Source organism: Podarcis vaucheri (genome assembly GCF_965113315.1).
Source record: "Podarcis vaucheri genome assembly, chromosome: 16".
In the NCBI taxonomy this organism is placed as follows: domain Eukaryota; kingdom Metazoa; phylum Chordata; class Lepidosauria; order Squamata; family Lacertidae; genus Podarcis; species Podarcis vaucheri.
The window spans coordinates 25,393,545-25,411,834 of NC_138754.1; the positions used below are offsets into that span (position 1 = coordinate 25,393,545).

Below are 18,290 nucleotides of genomic sequence, written 5' to 3' on the forward strand. Positions count from 1 at the left end.
CTGCCTGAGGGTTTCCTACAGGCATCTATCAACCACTACGAGAACAGGATGCTGGACTATATGGGCCATTGGCTTGATCTAGCAGGCTCATATGTTCTTATGAAAGCTGATGAAGTTTACAAAAGCAACAGTCTGCAGAGACACACAGCGGGTCTTCATCCCTCGCTCTCTGAGTTGCTTAAGAGACCTGCTTCTTTTTCTGGGCCAAGGAAGTAAGGAGCAGACCATGGGGCGGTGTGCCTTTGAGTCCAGATCCAGATCCAGACCAGATTCCTTGTGGTTAGAGACAGAAGAGATCCAGAGCTGGACAATTCATCTTTGTGTCATTTTCTTTTCTTTTCTGTGTTTACACATAGCAACCTTCCTCTTAAAGGAGCCCTGGACAACACACCACAGCAAAACACAAAACAAAACCATAGGAAAAGCACCGTCATCCATGAAGAAGGAGCAAACCACCTTCAGGCAACAGGCACACAACATCCAAGCTCAGAATCTCCTCGCCTCCAGCTACCGCAGCCAGCCACCATTCAAGTACTCACCCAATTTGCTCTATCAGCTCCCTGGCCTGTGTGATGATGTTGGCGCCAGTGAAGCAGACAATGCCAGCCATTTCCATGGAGTACCACCGAGCTCTGCGTTGGGGAGAGGACTAGTGAGAACAGGAAGAGCCACTCTGGGTCAGCTGCTGTGCAAACAAGGCTTGAGCAACCTAATTATTGTAAACTCGGCTTGAGGACTGATCTGCTAAAATTGCGGCCAACAGCATGAGCTGGGAGGTCTCCTGGTCAAGGAGCTGCAGTATTTATTTATGTGCTTGGGGGCTGCTTCCCCCTACTCACATTGCTTGCCAATCCCACCCCCTCCTTCACACCTCATCCAAGTGCCCCACATCCTCACTGCTCCTCAGTGTCCCTCCAACCCTGCTTCATTCAAACGTCTGCCATTCCTTAAAACCCACCTTTTCTCTTTTGCTCCCCTCCCTGGCTTCATGCAAATCCAGGATTGTGATGCAGAACTACAAATCCTACAGCTGGGGCTGCATGATGATAGCCTTATATTTTTATGTGTATAGGAGGAAATGCTTCATTTAATTGTACTAGGATTTAGTTCTTTGTCTTAATATTGAACATTTAAAGGCCCAGAAACTGCACCAACTGGGAGCCGAGGCAGGGGCAGATTTTAAAAGGGCCATTTAAAGATCCCCCAGCAGCCACACTCTTTGGTTCCCCCCTCACCCTTTGCGCATGACGTATCCGTAAAAGGAGTTGAGGATGCACTTGTGTGCCAGTTGCAGGGAGTCGTACAAGATCTCCATGTTCTTGCAGCGCTTCGCTTCCGAGGCGTCACCCGATTCCATGGCGGCAGCCAGTTTCTTCTTCCACACCTGGGAAAGGCAGAGGAAAAAGGGCTGTGACTCAAGCAAGCCGTGGGCTATTGTCTACTTTTGCTCCAGCTGGTCTCCATCCTCTATCTTTTCCTTCCACATCTCTTTCCTTGGATGTCTGTCTCCCCCACCCCCTGTAAACCCATGTTGACAAAACTTCTGTATATTACAGAATGCACATGGCTTGCATGCCCAGAGCTTTTTGGCTCTGCTTAGCTGCAAACAGAAACATTTTATGTGTATCTAGGTAAAGGTAAAGGGACCCCGACCATTAGGTCCAGTCGTGACCGACTCTGGGGTTTCGGCGCTCATCTCGCTTTATTGGCCGAGGGAGCTGGTGTACAGCTTCCGGGTCATGTGGCCAGCATGACTAAGCCGCTTCTGGTGAACCAGAGCAGCGCACGGAAAAGCTGTTTACCTTCCCACTGGAGCGGTACCTATTTATCTACTTGCAGTTTGACGTGCTTTCAAACTGCTAGGTTGGCAGGAGCTGGGACCGAGCAACGGGAGCTCACCCCGTCACAGGGATTTGAACCGCCGACCTTCTGATCGGCAAGTCCTAGGCTCTGTGGTTTAACCCACAATGCCACCCGCGTCCCTTTATGTGTATCTAGCAAACAACTAATATACAAGAATTTGTCTGTTAAATCTATGAGTAATTTGAAAACTTGATATAAATCAATGCTTTTTTATTATTTTAAATTCATTTACAGTATTTATATACCACTCAGTACTCAGAATTTCTATTCAGGCATTCTGGCCCCAGGAACCACAGCATCCCCTTTCAGCACCCACCAGCAAGGAGAGATCAGCCTGGCTATAAATGCCTGCCTGCATCTCATCACTTTATGAACGTAAAGATCACCATGAATACCTTTAGAAACTCACCTTTTTGCTGCGCTATCGCAAATCTGACAAAATAAAAACAAAAAGCACCTTATGCAGCCCCTTGAACTCGTAGCGGCGGTCGCGAAAGGCCCGCACGGTGTCCACATAGAAGGAGTTTTCCCGCTGGCAGATGGTGGTGACACGCTCCTCAACCTTCGTCACGTGGATTTTCTTGTAGGCTTTGCGGCAGTAATCTGGGCAAGAGGTGTGGCAGCAATTTATTCTGGAACGTTCAACACTTCCCAAACTTATTTCATTTCAAAATGTTTATATGCCACTTGATAGTTTAAAAAACACACACCTCAGTTTGCAAAAAAAAAATTTAAAAATTAAATTTTCAGTAAAAATAATAGCAAAAACAATGAAAATCAATTAACTGAAAACAGATTAAAACTCATGTCAACATTCTACATGTCTGGATGGGCTGTGCCTAAACAAAAATGTGCCCAGTAGGTGATAAAAAAGAGTGTAGCCAAGGCACCCGCCTCACGTCAGTAGGCAGGTAAGTTCCAAAGTGTTGCTGCTTCCACACCGAAAGACTGACTTCTTACAAATGCAGGAGTATTATGTGGCACCTGTAACAGTGCCAGTTTTGTAGATCAAAGCAGTCAAATGGGCATAATATATGGGGGTAAGGTGACAAACTGGTCCCAAGCTGTTAAGGGCTTTATGTGCTAAAACAGTGGAACCTTGGCTCCCAAACACCTTGGGAGCTGAATGTTCCAGTTCCAGAATGATCGAAAACTGGAAGTGATTGTTTCGGTTTTCGAATGTTCTTTGGAAGCTCCTGCAGCCAATTGGAAGCTGCGCCTTGGTTCCCAAACCGTTTTGGGAGTCGAACGGCCTCCCGGAATGGATTAAGTTCGGGAACCAAGGTTCCACTGTAGTAACACCTTCTCTGCTCACCACTTGAAAGAGCTCTGGTTTGGGGCTGGCAGCTGACCCCAGACCCCAAGTCCTCTAGCGCTAAAGGGCATAGCAGGGAAAAGGTAGGGGCTGAATCCAAGAAAATAAAAGCTTCGAGACACCCCAAGCCATAACCATGTACAAACTCTATTGTGGTGTGGAAAAAGGTTTGCTCTCTCATTAGCTCAGAGATGGAAGACAAAGTCCCTTCCAGAGAGGAATGGCAAACCAAGCTGTTGGACTATGCAGAAATGGTAAAACTGATTGGAAAACTCAGGAACCAAGAGGACAAAAACTTTTACAAAGAATGGGGAAATTTTTTAGAATTTATTTAGGAGACCACTGCAAGCAGATGGAAACATTAGCAGGATTTTAATCCCACTTGTAATGCAACAAATACCATGGATAATTTGGATTGATAGAAAATATAGAGTAAGGAATAAAATACAGTTGATAATGTTGATAATAGGAACTATGGAAGGGGTGGGGGGAAGTTGCGAGATTCAAGCCATCTCTCTATATATGGATATACATTCAAATAAAAAGGATTTCAAAAAAGAAGAAGAAAAAAAGGTTTGCCTTCACCTGCCAGGCGCTTCTTCTCGTATTTCGCTTGCTCCTCCCGGGACAGCTCATGGAACACCCGGGGCGGTCCATCTGGGAAGAGAGGGGGGAACTTCTCTGACTCCAGCTGTTGCTGGATGCGATGGTACTCGCTGCGGCTCGCGGGCACTGCAAGGGGAAAAGAGAGGGGGGGGAGGAAACAACCCAGCTAACAATCACTCCAGACTGCGAGAGGGGGTTTTATACACAGCAGAGGAACTGCGCCAAGTTGCATACGAGTCAGCAGAAGGGAAAAGACTCACTGAATTCTCCTCTCCACTGCCAGGTCATCCGCCGCTGACAGTTGGCGCCTGGTTTGTTGAAGTCGCAGGCGGCGCACGTGGCCTCGTTCACCATCGCCGAGGGCTGAAGGGAGGGAAGCAAAGCAGAGGGGGAGCGAATAAAGGCACAAGTACATTTAAATAAATAAAAGTAAGTTTTTAGGCCAGGCAAGGTTGGATCCTGCCTCTAGGAAAGCAGCAGGTAGACCCAGGACCCAGGATGCTTTTGCAGGATTGTTAAGTCTCAATTATTAAATTTCTACACCATCCTTCAGCCGAAGTTCACAGGGCAGTTTGAATATACTGTAAAAACAAACGTATGTACCATAACAACTAACAGAAACCCTCAGTTTAAAAGGAAAAGAGGAATGTTTTGGCCTGGTGCCTAAAGATATGTAAGGCAGGTGCCAGGTGAGCCTCCCTGATGTATACTGTGTGTGCCAAAGCCCTGCTGCACCTGTGTTTCGAACTCAAACAGATACTATGGGCAGCAGAGGACAGAGAGCTCTATTCCAGCCCTCCCCTCCTGCGCTGCATACTCCCAAGCAAGAAAAGAGCAACCACCAACCATCTATTCATATGCTCTGGTTATCTCCTGCTTGGACTATTGCAATGCACTCTATGTGGGGCTACCTTTGAAGGTGACTCAAACTACAACTAATCCAGAATGTGGCAGCAATACTGGTGCCCGGGAGTAATAATAATAATAATTTTTTATTTATACCCCGCCCTCCCCAGCCAAGGCCGGGCTCAGAGCGGCTTACAAGCAATAATAAAAACAAGATGAATGATTACAACTTAAAAACAAAAATAAAATACAACATTAAAATAATGGAACATTAAAATATTAAAATGTAGCCTCATTGCAGGAGAGTGGCCACCGAGACCATATAACACCAGTCCTGAAACACCTACATTGGCTCCCAGTACGTTTCCAAGCACAATTCAAAGGGTTGGTGCTGACCTTTAAAGCCCTAAATGGCCTCAACCCAGTATACCTGAAGGAGCATCTCCACCCCCATTGTTCAGCCCAGACACTGAGGTCCAGCTCCGAGGGCCTTCTGGTAGTTCCTTCCCTGCAAGAAGTGAGGTTGCAGGGAACCAGGCAGAGGGCCTTCTCGGTAGTGGTGTCTGCCTTGAGGAATGCCCTCCCATCAGATGTCAAGGAAATAAACAACTATCTGACTTTTAGAAGACATCTGAAGGCAGCCCTGTTTAGGGAAGTTTTTAATGATTGATGTTTTTTTAATGTATTTTTAATATTCTGTTCGGAGGCGCACAGAGTGGCTGGTGAAACCCAGACAGATGGGCAGGGTATAAATGATATGATGATGATGATGATGATAATAATAATAATAATAATTCAGCAGTCTCTTACTATGGAGAACATTGCAACACTGGCCTTTCCCCTCTATTCCAGGAGATGTGACGATAGACTGCTCTGCCTCCTTTCTTTTAGCAAATGTTTTGTGCCACTGGGGAAGTGGTAATTCTGTACTGATTTGTTCTGGATGTTGTATGTGATGCCAATAAAAGGTTTACTACTACTACTACTATCCTTGTTGCTAGAGAGGCAGCAACTCTTTGTGAAGGAGATTGAGGAAAAGGTTGCCTGGAGTGCCTACCCCAAACTGGGAGTCCATTACCGGCACAGGAAAACTTCCGTATATATTGTCTCTTATTAAGAAGACAATGTTGTTGAGCTTTCTTATAGTACGAGTTATAAATCACACTCTGATTCACCCAAAGAGAAAGACAGCATCCCTCCACCCACCCCAAAAATTCCAAACTGAAATAGCACTCCAAAATCTTAACTGTGCGGCTTGTTATTGTGTCTGATACCATTGTGATTGTAATGCTTGTTTTTTAATGCTACTGTGCTTATTGTTAACCACTTTTGAGCTCAACATTGGCCGTTAGAAAAGCAGAATAGAAATATTAAATCAAATCCCTGACCACTGGGCAATGCTAGCTGGGGCTTTGGGAGTTGGGAGCCCAAGAGCGTCCAGAGGGCTGCAGATTTAAGCCTAAGAGGCCACAGTTCTTACAGCAGAGATTTAGACTTTAGTACCCAATGCCAAGGAGCTCAAACTCCTCACTCACCTGAAGCCGGTTGGTTAGGATGATATTCGGGTACATGGCCCCCACATCCAGGTGGTATATCAGAGGACATTCAATCCTGTTGGGGACTTCCTTCAGGGAGTTCAACTTGACTTTGATTTCATCGCAAACCTGTGGTCCAGAGGAAGCAGTGGAAAGCAGGCAAGAGGATAAGGTGGGTTGTTGTTTTATGCCTAGGAGAGCAATGCTTTACCATGCTCTTCAGAATGCAATAGAGCCCGGCAAAAGAACACCACATGTAAGGTAAGGCAAAGGATCCCTAGATGGTAAAGTGCAGTCAAAGGCGACTATGGGGTTGTGGTGCTCATCTGGCTTTCGGGACGAGGGAGCCAGCGTTTGTCCGCAGACAGCTTTCCGGGTCATGTGGCCAGCATGACTAAATCGCTTCTGGCGCAAAAGGACACCATGACGGAAACCAGAGTGCACGGAAACACCGTTTACCTTCCCACGGCAGCGATACCCATTTATCTACTTGCACTGGTGTGCTTTTGAACTGCTAGGTTGGCAGGAGCTGGGAAAGAGCACCGGGAGCTCACCCCGCCGCAGGGATTTGAACCGCCGACCTTCTGAACAGTAAGCCCAAGAGGCTCAATGGTTTAGACCACAGCGCCACCTGCATCCCTACACCACACATATACCAGGACTGTGCCTTTCGTAGGCCACAAGTGGCCCCCAGGACAGTTCAATGTAGTAAATAGCAGCAGATTGGTGGCCAAGGCTAAGGGGTTGGGGAAGCAAAGGGTTGAAGCAGGGGAAAAGAAGGAAGGAACAGCCAAGATAACCTGGGGACCGGGGGGAGCTAGATGCTTAAAATGAACAGAAACTAGAGTGAAGGTTACCTCCTGGAAGTTGGTCACTTGGTCAAGGGGTATTCCCTCCTCTTCCTCAATGGCGTGGCGTAGAGTCTTCTCCACACGCTGCAAAAGGAAGTCGAAGGCAGCAGGGTTCTAAGAGACACAAGCGGGGTGAGAGGGAAGGACATGAGTGTGACAAATTTTCACCAAGGATTCTCCCCAGGCAAAGACAGTGTAGTTGAAACCACCGGGGGAACATGGTGCCACATGGGGCAGGCGGAAACAAATCTGCAAAGGAAGGTCTTATGCTCTTTGTAATCCACAAGATCGGGTCGTAGCTCTTCCTCCAGCAGCCTTTGTTGGCCACCAGCTACAGGGAAGTGTGCTCCCTCCCTCTGGAAGATCAGTTGCCGGGAAGAATCACCAGCGGAGGAGTTACTCTTGCACTCAGATTCCTTTGGGCTTCCCAATGGTTGGCCACTGTGAGAACAGGATGCTGCACTAGATAGGCCTGATCCAGCAGGCTCTTCTTGGGTCTCACCTGGAAATGCTGAACCTGGGACCTTCTGCATGCAAAGCAAGTGTTCTATCACCAGTCTCATGGGGTCAGACACTTCTCTATTTGAGGGGACAATTTGGACTTTGTTGTAGCTACCTGCTTTATGTCTGGCAAGCACAGGGGCAGGGCGGGGATTTATCCTGGCAACCCCTGCCGCCCCCCCATGAGCTTTCAAGAAATCTCCTTCCAGGGCGGGACTCGTACCATCTTGAAGCGGCAGGGGATGTCACTGCGAAAGACCCCCGACTCCAGGGCCTCCACATGCCCCCCGACGTAGGTCTCCGAGTCCAGCACATGCCCATCCTCGGTGAGCTTGTTGAACTCCTGCTCTTGCTTGTTGGGGAAGATGATGTTGGCGTGATAGGCCTGGACCATCAGCAGTGCCTCGCACAGAGTCCCTGAGCCCTTTCGCAGCACCTGCAGGGAGAGAGAGAGATGAGGGCTGGTGGCAAAAGGGAACTTAGAGAGGGGGAATTTGGTGTCTCGCAGGGGAGGGGGGAAATCAAGCCAGAGAGCTTTCAGGTACCTGAAAGTAGAGCTGGGCGATAACAGCTTTTAAACATTGTGGTGTATCGCCAGTTTCTAGCCCCCATTTCTGGGAAAATACGCTTGAAAGGGTAGTGGGCCAGGCCTGCTGAAATTTCTGGTGTATTTTAAATTTATTTATTTAGATAGATAGATAGATAGATAGATAGATAGATAGATAGATAGATATACAGTGGTACCTCGGGTTACATACACTTTAGCTTACATACGCCTCAGGTTACAGACTCCACTAACCCAGAAATAGTACCTCGGGTTAAGAACTTTGCTTCAGAATGAGAACAGAAATTGCGTGGCAGCGGCAGCAGGAGGCCCCATTAGCTAAAGTGGTACCTCAGGTTAAGGACAGTTTCAGGTTAAGAATGGACCTCCAGAACAAATTAAGTTCTTACCACTGTACCACGATGTTGAAAAAACAAGCTGCATCGGCTTCTGCCTGTGAGGCACCTGGTGAAACTGCCCCAGCTCTCACCTCAGGAACCGAGGTGGTTTCACCCAGGCCCTCATGGGCTCGGACAACGCAGCTTGTTTGCGCAGCTCAGCTGGGGATCGGGAAGGTTCCTGCTCCTGCCACTCACGGGCGAGTGGGCAGAGCCTCAGGGCTCCTTTAACTGCTCGCTGCAGGGAGGGCCAACCACGCTCCCCTTAGCTGAGCAGTTCCACAGAGCTCACGGGAGCCAGCGCTGGGCTGGGGGCGCCTTTAACTGTTCGGCTGAGGTAAGGGCAGCTGTACACTCCTCAGTTGAGCAGTACAAAGATGCAGAGGTAGAAAAAGCTGTATTGGTGCCTCGCCGACACAGCTTGTTTCTCCCTCTGCATCGTATGAGGGGCAGTGTGATGGCAGTTTCACTCAGCGGTGTATTGTGTGTGAAACCGCCACCGTTCCTGAGTCCCCTCTGCTAGCAGCGCTGCTGGAAGGAACTCTAGCAGACGCTGCTAGCAGAGGGACTTGGGAGGGGTGGCGATTTCACCCGTGATACACCGCTGAGTGAAGCTGACATCGTGGGCTGTTCCTCATACCGGTCCTGGGCGATATTTTGATATATTGCCCAGGCCAACCTGAAAGACTAAAAAACATCTGTCTGACAGTGGAATCTTGGAACAACCAAGGGGCCACTTAAAGTGAGATAATCTACATTTGTACTGAGACCTTCACTGTACTCTTTTTGGTGATTACCAAATACATTTTTGTGCAGACAAGCTTTCTCGGACATGTAGAATGTTGGTGTATCTCTTAATCTGTTTGTAGCTTATTGCTGATTTTATCTGATAAGCGTTTTAAAGAGGTTTTTTTTTTTACTATAATAAACAACAACAACAATTTATTATTTATACCCCGTCCATCTGGCTGGGTTTCCCCAGCCACTCTGGGTGGCTCCCAACAGAATTAAAAGCACAATAAAACATCAGACTTTAAACACTTCCCTAAACAGGGCTGCCTTCAGATGTCTTCTAAAAGTCAGATAGTTGTTTATTTTCTTAACATCTGATGGGCGGGCACCACTACCGAGAAGGCCCTCTTCTGTTTTGCCAATAATTTTATTGTTTTATTCTCTTTGCAAACTGCTTTGGTGTTGTTGTTTTTTTAAAAACCAATCAACTGGTGTTTAAATTTTACAAAATAAGGAAGCAACTGAGCCTTGGGCTCCACTCTACTCACTTCATCGGGCTCCATGGGGATGATGGTGCACAAAGCGAAGATGAAAGGGTGGACGTATTTCATGTACATGTAATAAGTAGCAACAGCATCGGACACTGAGTAGGTGGCCAGAGTCTGGAGGAAAGAAGGAAGCAGCATGGAAGCATTTTGCAACTTGCCATCTGAGCGCAGGGAGAACATCAGCAGGCGCTGTAAGTTCAACGCGGCCTCCTCCCCAAGCAAGGAAAAGGTCTGCATGTTGCTTACATGCAAATATTCATTTAAGCAGCTTGATTTATATGGGGAGTGCTGACTGAAAAAAGGATCATTGGCTGCATGTAAAAGTTAACAATTAAAAAAGCAGCAACAATGGAAAGTGGTCTGTGCTGAAAGCCAATTTGATAGCACAATTATTACTATCCTTTTAAGAAGCTGTATCCACTGGTGATCAAGCTTTTGGGCCAGTGAGTCACAAATCAAGTTCAAATTACGATACAGTGGCTACACTCCACTGACAGCTTTTCTAGCTCTTGGTGTGATCTTACCTTTAGCCTAGAAAGCCAGGGAGCAGAATGTCAAGAGAGACAGGCAAGATACACGGCTATGCCCTAGCCAGGCCTACAGGTCTCTAGGCGCTTGTCCAGATGCCCAACTATCCCTTGCTGGCCTGTGCAATGCATGTTGGCTGATGGTGGTTTAATCATTTAGAGGCACTTGACATTCTACCACGTAACAAAAACTGATTGCAGAGAGAAGACTGCCCTAAAGGAATAGCTCCCTAAATGTAAAGATCTAGCATTCTGCACCTAGAAAGCCATGATTCTCTGTGTGGAGCACATAAACCCTCTAAATTGCTCTGGAGTATCACATGCACAAAGGCAGATGGGGCTGGAATTGAGAGCAAGCCTTGAACATCAGAAACCTCCCTTAGAGCTTCTCCAATTCCTAAGTCTACAGCAGAAATTTCTCTCTCTCTCTCTCTCTGGTTGTCAAACTATTAGCATTTTATTTTACAGCGAAAGCCAAATTGTTCTAGATTCTGCAGGGATGCCAGAGTGCACTGCATCAAATGTTACATTTGCAACCACAGCTGCACAATACCTATACATGTTATCCAATCCTCCTGGATGTTGGAGGGTGAATTCTGGCCAGGGCTTCATAGGGGCACAGCAGGCCAAGGGAACTCCTTCCAGTACCCCTTCTCTTTTACCTCTGCTGTTAATTGTTGGGAATTCGCCATGGCTGATCCCAGTTGAAAACACACGACGGAATCGCACAGGGGTAACCGAAGTACCTGAGGTTCCTCAGTAGCCATCCGGCACATCTCTTCAGGATCCAGCTCCACGGGGTCGTAGCCCAGCTTCGCTTTGGCTGCCGCTTTCAAGTTATGGCTTCCCACTGGGAGGTAACTGTCTCTCTTAACCCACCTGCCAACAGAAGCCACAGCGCTGGTTGCTGAATCGGGAGAGGCAGCCCAGTTTACAAGGAGCAGGGCAGAAGTATTATGAGACAGAGTCAACCTAAGCTTACTTTGGAATACAAGTCAAAGGCTAGGGCCACTTCCTATATATCCAGGGAACCTTCTGTCCTGCTCCAACCGAAATGTCTGCTGAAGAACCTTGGCATGCTTTTTGTTTGCTGTAGGTGCTTCTTGGGCGTGTTGATAGTTCATTACACCTTACCGTGACCCTGTCTGATGTGAAAAGTTCCCTGCGTAGAGGGATTGGTTGTTAAACCACTCTGGGAACTGAAGCTCTGAGGGGAATAGGATCTGCTAAGCTTAACAAACTACCGTTCCCAGGGTTTTTTTTTGGTTTTGTTTTTTTTTGTGTGTGTGTAGCCATGGCTGCTTAAAGCTGTATCTTAACACAACATGCTGCCTAGTTGGGATTGTGTCAAATGAAATGGTAGAGACTTCTTTTCAAAGAGTATTATTTATTTATTGAAAAAGTACAACTGAAGCGCTTGGTTCCTGTTTTCTCCCTGACGCACCCCAGCCAAAGGAAAACAAACAGAGAAGACAACTCACGAAATAGAAAGGATTGTGTCTAATGTGATCCGTACTGTTCTGGGCAGATCAGCATTAGACAAAGGGTAAAGGGACAGGGACCCCTGACCATTAGGTCCAGTCGTGGCCGACTCTGGGGTTGAGACGCTCATCTCTCTTTATTGGCCGAGGGAGCCGGCGTACAGCTTCTGGGTCATGTGGCCAGCATGACTAAGCCGCATCTGGCGAACCAGAGCAGCGCACGGAAACGCCTTGTACCTTCCCGCTGGAGCGGTACCTATTTATCTACTTGCACTTTGACATGCTTTCGAACTGCTAGGTTGGCAGGAGCAGGGACCGAACAACGGGAGCTAACCCTGTCGTGGGGATTCGAACCGCCGACCTTCTGATCAGCAAGTCCTAGGCTTTGTGGTTTAACCCACAGCGCCACCCTGTCCCCCAGACAAAGGGTACAAGTGTAGCAATGAAGCATCCTTTGCTTTTGTACGCATGTTAATCAGAAATGAGGGACGGTCATGAGATATTAACTGCCGGACAGTGGGGGAAAAAAACCATATGCAGGGTTGCCATCCTTCCTGACTCTGTCAGGAACTACTGAGTGACAAATGGAAGACCCCAAAAGGAGAACAGCAGCACTCTTAGCAAATTGCTTTCCCCAGGATTCTTTGGAGGAGGTTCTTCGAAGAAGGCAAAGGTTCTTCGAAGTGGCATGACATCACTTTAAATATAGAGTGCGGATGGGGCAACAGTCAAAAGCATGGTGCAGCGAGGTGCCAAATACAAATTGTTTTCTCTGGGTGTGCCATGAAGGCTGGGTCCTTTCCCACCTCCATAAGACTAAGCCCCAAGAAAGAGATTGGTGAGCGGGGCTAGGCATCATGTACCTGAGACAATCCATGTGGATGCACGAAGGAGCTTTGTATTCCCCTTGGCTGTCCTTTTGGAATCCGATCTCCTGCTGCATATTCATCCCGTGAGCTGCTGCTCTGGTTTCCACAAAAGGCCTGGAGACAGATAAAGCAAAATAAGCCAGGGAGCTTCTACAGATCTCACTATTTAGGCATTGCAACAAAAAATTCCTGCAGCTGGTCATTGCAGGGGGAGGGCAGGTTAGCAAGCAAGTTTGCTGGCCAGCTCGGTTCCCCAGAAGGTAAAGCATGGTTTCCCCATTAAAATGAAAATAACCCAATATAATTTTTAAACATTTAAAAAGCTGGACACCCACAAGGCTCAAGAACCGAGTTCGCTCAATTCTTACCAGTCAAAGAAGTCTCCGTTGTATGTCACCATGATGGTTGGCTTGGTCTCCTGAACATGTTCAAACCACCTCTGGATGAGGTGGGCCTGATTTTAAAACAAGAGGAGGGAAAACAAATTTAAAAGGTCATTTATTGTCAATGGTCCAGATGCTTGTTGTTGTTGTTAATTAGATGCGCATACTTCCCTTCATCTGTAGCTCATAGGGCAGTTCACAACATAAAATTACAATATAAAAATCACAAAATACCTAGTAAAAATATGAACAACAACAAACCAATAATCCCCTCTTCTGCTAGGTTCTTATGATGACCAGCTTTTCTGCCAGGGAACCAAAGGTACCATGTGTGTCCACCAAACACCACCTCTCACATTCTGCAACCATTGGGAAAGGTGCATTTATCTGCATGGTGGTTTGTTCAAATTTCCAAATTATGTAGTCTGGTGATCGGAGAGGGTAAAATAATGGGATGGGGAGACCAGGGAGCAGTATATATAGAACCCCCCTTTTCTATATTTATTTACAGCATTTGTGTACCCTGCTCTTCTGCCAAAAGAAGAAGAAAAGGGCTCCCTGAGTGGTTTACACACAAAACAAGATAGTCTTTGCCTTCAGGCTTACAAGCAAAACGAAGGCTATGCAGAACCCACTCATGTCGCTAAAGGTAACAAACGGGACCTGCAACGTGTGGCCAAAACCCTCCGACTCCAATGGAATTCCGCGATTTCACTGTATTGTGATTTTAAGGGGAAACTGGCCTTCAAAATTAAGCCCACCTACCTCATCTGGTTCATTAAAGACACAGAAAGGCCCCTCATACTCCGGTTTGGGAGTAAACTCAAAATCTTCAATATCCTCTGAAACGATCTCTCTGTTTGTGATCAAGTAACCCTGGGAAGAAAGAAGCGAAAGGGAAATTTTGCTTAACTGAAGGAACAAAGAGTAAACCGACGTTACCTTATCAGTTCTCACTAAGATGTTACAGAGTAGGAAATCCTTACTATGAAAACAAAACCCAGGGTAGACTCTCTCTCCACCCCACCACAAGCACCTACCCAATCTACCTCCTGTTCTATGCTTCAATCGGGAGCCAGAAGTTCAGGGCCGCCTGCTGTTCCAAACTCTTCCATTTCTATGGCTTAAGGGGGGTATTTATTCTGGATTGTTCTGCAACCTCTCTAGTCATTGAGGCAGCTGCCCTGATTTACCTGGCCATCAATCATGTAGGAGATCATCATGATCTGGTCCGTTTCTGCATCAGGAAACTTTAAAGGGAGTTTGGTGGTCTCGATGTCAAAGGCCAGGACGACAGGATCCTAGGAAGAATTGGAATTTCCAAGTCACTACCAGATGCTGGGCTCCACTCAGGGCAATACATCAATAACATCTCTTCATTAACAAGAGGGATGCAGGAACCTCTGGCCTTCCAGATCTTGTTGGACTCCAGCTTCCATCATCCTTAGCTAGCGTGGCCAAGAGGGATAATGGGAGTTGTAGTCCAATAAGCAGCTGGAAGGCCACAGGTTCTCCACCCTTGATCTGCAAAATCCACTTCCTGCAAGTGCACCTGGCCCATGCTAGAGGCGCTAGAGACATTCGGGCCCACAGGCTTTGGGATGCTGTAGAGCCTGGACCACTTATCAACCCCATCTCCAACTCCTTGAAAGATTCCATCAACGGTGTCTCTGAAATTTTTTACATATCGCTTGGGAAGAGAGACGAACTAATGCCAGTGTACTGGAAGAAGCAAAGATCACCAGTGTCGAAGCAATGATTATTCAACATCAACTTTGTTGGACTGGTCATCATTATCGTCTTCCAAAGCAACTACTCTATTCCAAACTTAAAAATGGAAAATGTAACGCTGGTGGTCAACAAAAGAGGTTTAAAGACTCTCTCAAGGCAAATCTAAAAAAAATGTAGTATAAACACTGAAAATTGGGAAACACTGGCCTGTGAGTGCTCCAGTTGGAGAACAGCCTTTATCAAAGGTGTAATAGACTTTGAAGACGCTCAAACTCAGAACGAAAGGAAGAAACGAACTAAGAGGAAGGCACGCTTGGCAAACCCTCACTGTGATCAACTCCTGCCCAGAAACCTATGTCCCTCCCCACTGTGGAAGGACGTGTGGATCCAGAATTGGCCTCCAGAGTCACTTGCGGACTCACTGTTAAAACCGTGTTTATGGAAGACAGTCTTACTCGGCTACGAGTGATTGCCAAAGAAGAAGAGCCCGGGACTGGCAGTTTTTTCCAGCTTGAGGGCCACATGCCTTTGTGGGTAACTTTCTGAGGGCCAAATGCTAACAGCGGGTTGGGCCAGAGGTGTGGCCCGTGGAGAGTCCTGAGGGGCAAAACAGATAAACTAGGGAGGGCCTCATTCTGCCCTTAGGCCTCAGGTTCCCCACCCAGACTGTAGACTCACACAGCACCCAGGAATCCTGAAGACATTTGGCTATTGGTGACAGATGCAGCATAAAAAACCAAACCAAAGCAGGCAATTGAAGGAAACACACACACACACAGATGCTGAGACAGGAGCTCTGCCCCACAGGAATACTCACTGGCCGTTCAACCAGGTCGTCTCGGCGGGTGATTTCAGGAGGGAAGCTGCTGCCTCGGTAGCGGACATTGTACCAGTGAGCCTGTCATGGGAGGAGAGGGACCAGGAGAGTCACGCCAAGGTAGGGTCCACGGCCAGTAGCAAAGGCTCAACCCCTACCCGCCACAATTAAAAATCTGGAAATGCATTTTTAGAACTTTTGGCACAATGCTTTTGTATCTAGCTGTTCGGGAATCAAGGTAGGAAAGAAGGCAGGTCTCCCCTAGTTGCCGCTCCGCTCACCACGTGGATCTTCAGATCAATCGACAGGCGGATGTGGTAGGGGACGTCGTACTCCCGCATGTCCACTATGTTGTCCATCTGGTCAGCGGTCTTCTTGGAAGGAGCCTCCTCCTTGCTGGACAGGCTGTTCCCAACAAGGGCACTGCAAAGGAGAAGGAGCTGGTTTAGATTATTAGGACTACCTGCACACAGGATTGACAGGCAAGTGAAGTATTGTTCTGCAACTGTAAATAGCTTAGAAGCCATTTTGGCATATCAGCGGTATAACTATGATGATGATTACTACTATTGATAGTTGCAGCAGTGCAGGAGCCGACTCTCTGGGGCTTCTTTCCCCATCACTCAGAAATGTGCATAAACCCCATTTAAGGCCCATGATCTGGTTCTTCCAGTCTCCCACTTGGATGCAGAAATCTTCTTTATGGAGCCTCCAGATGTTTGGCTCTGTAAGCTTTGTGGCTTGCTTGACGGGAGAGCCGAAGGATGAGAGATCATCAGAGGAAAGCAGCCCTATTGGCTTGGCAGCAACGAGTCTGGGCAGAGCTTGGAAGAAATGTTTGAGGCTTGCTGGGGACACTCCCAGCTCATGGACTAGTAACTAGGGCAGCAGATCACCTGTCTGGGTTGCACCAGGATAATCCCTTGCAAGTCCAAACACACACACCTCATTTCTAATAAGCCAGAAACTATGTGAGGAGGAAGCAATAGAGCAGGGATAGGGAACTGCATCTGTCCGTAGCCCAGAGATGGAAGGAAGAAACAACCCTGACTAGAGAAGAATGGCAAACCAAGTTGATGGATTATGCCGAAATGGCAAAATTAACTGGGAAGCTCAGAAATCAAGAAGACAAGAAATTTAGTAAGGAATGGGAAAAGTTTATAATTTACATACGAGACCACTGTAAGCAGGTTAAAACATTAGCAGGATTTTAACCACACTTGTAAAGTAACAGAAAGTATGGGTAATTTAGGACGATAAAAATTTGGATAATTTTTTTCACAGAGAGCCAGTGTGGTGTAGTGGTTAGGAGCAGTAGACTCATAATCTGGTGAACTGGGTTCGCTTCCCTGCTCTTCCACATGCAGCTGCTGGGTGACTTTGGGCTAGTCACACTTCTCTGAAATCTCTCAGCCTCACTCACCTCACAGAGTATTTGTAGTGGGGGAGGAAGGGAAAGGAGATGGTTAGTCGCTTTGAGACTCCTTCGGGTAGTGATAAAGTGGGATATCAAATCCAAACTCTTCTAAATATTAATATCCAGTTGTAAGTATTATCATTAGGACCCATGGAAAGGATGGGGGGGAAGTCAGAAGATTCAGAGTAATCTTGGTATTTGGACTTTGAATTGTTTGTATTTTGTTTATTTTATTTAAAATCAAATATTTTTTTCACAGGGAACTGCATCTGTTCGCGGTGGGCCTTGTCTCCCCCACCTGTCTACCACAAGTCATCACAATGATGTCAGTCAACCTGCATTTACCCATGCATTTAAGTCAAACCATGCCAGCAAAGGCACAACACTTTAGAAGCCTCAGTGATCAGCAGTGCCTGCAAAGCCCCTTTTGGACCAGGCATGTCTTTATCCGCTCCATTACTGATGTCATATAGGACCTCAGATGTAAGGCATGTGGCTGTGTTTTGGCCAAAGCAGTTTGGCGGGCCAAATGGGGAGACCTGGCGGGCACAATCTGGCCCACAGTATGGAGGTTCTCCATCACCGCAAGACAGCTCAAATGGGTCTTTTTTACTCAGTCCAAATGGAAATGACAGTGGGCCTAAGGCAGCTCCTCTACCTGGTCAGCATAGAAGTGTAAGTGTCCATCGCTTGGTCCCGTTCCCTGTTTTTCTTCACAGCAGGTGTGATCTCCTTGCGCACCTTTACCAGGTCATCCACCATATTGAAAGAAAGCTTGAGGTAGGTCCGTTTCAGGCCGACCAGGTGATTTGGCTGAAAGGAAAAGAGAGAGAGCATTAAAAGAAGGCAAGCTTTAAAGAAGAATTCATTTAAGAGATGTGTGTGGACTAGTGGGGGAGGAAGTAAAGATGAAGCAAAATAATACCAACTGAAGACTAGAGGGGTGATTACCATTAATTAATTGTCTTAAAGGTAAAGGTACCCCTGCCCATACGGGCCAGTCGTGTCCGACTCTAGGGTTGTGTGCCCATCTCACTTAAGAGGCCGGGGGCCAGCGCTGTCCGGAGACACTTCCGGGTCACGTGGCCAGCGTGACAAAGCTGCATCTGGTGAGCCAGCGCAGCACACGGAAACGCCGTTTACCTTCCCGCCAGTAAGCAGTCCCTATTTATCTACTTGCACCCGGGGGTGCTTTCGAACTGTTAGGTTGGCAGACGCTGGGACCGAGCAACGGGAGCGCACCCCGCCACGGGAATTCGAACCGCCGACCTTTCGATCGGCAAGTCCTAGGCACTGAGGCTTTTACCCACAGCGCCACCCGCGTCC

At 47.3% G+C, this 18,290-nt stretch overlaps 1 protein-coding gene across 1 annotated transcript in view; it reads right to left on the bottom strand.

Annotated features, from left to right (window-relative positions):
• The window catches only part of POLE (DNA polymerase epsilon, catalytic subunit), an 81,126-nt gene that overhangs the window by 31,566 nt on the left and 31,270 nt on the right, over window positions 1-18,290 (bottom strand). Inside the window, exons 8-24 of the mRNA XM_082202967.1 lie at window positions 17,623-17,777; window positions 15,829-15,970; window positions 15,548-15,628; window positions 14,193-14,300; window positions 13,765-13,875; window positions 12,985-13,070; window positions 12,611-12,730; window positions 11,013-11,145; window positions 9,740-9,853; window positions 7,741-7,953; window positions 7,023-7,130; window positions 6,166-6,294; window positions 4,045-4,147; window positions 3,764-3,910; window positions 2,321-2,466; window positions 1,236-1,384; window positions 540-632 (exon numbers count right to left, since the gene is read on the bottom strand). Coding sequence (XP_082059093.1) covers window positions 540-632; window positions 1,236-1,384; window positions 2,321-2,466; window positions 3,764-3,910; window positions 4,045-4,147; window positions 6,166-6,294; window positions 7,023-7,130; window positions 7,741-7,953; window positions 9,740-9,853; window positions 11,013-11,145; window positions 12,611-12,730; window positions 12,985-13,070; window positions 13,765-13,875; window positions 14,193-14,300; window positions 15,548-15,628; window positions 15,829-15,970; window positions 17,623-17,777 — 2,138 coding nt within the window. The remainder of the gene's footprint in view (window positions 1-539; window positions 633-1,235; window positions 1,385-2,320; window positions 2,467-3,763; window positions 3,911-4,044; window positions 4,148-6,165; window positions 6,295-7,022; window positions 7,131-7,740; window positions 7,954-9,739; window positions 9,854-11,012; window positions 11,146-12,610; window positions 12,731-12,984; window positions 13,071-13,764; window positions 13,876-14,192; window positions 14,301-15,547; window positions 15,629-15,828; window positions 15,971-17,622; window positions 17,778-18,290) is intronic.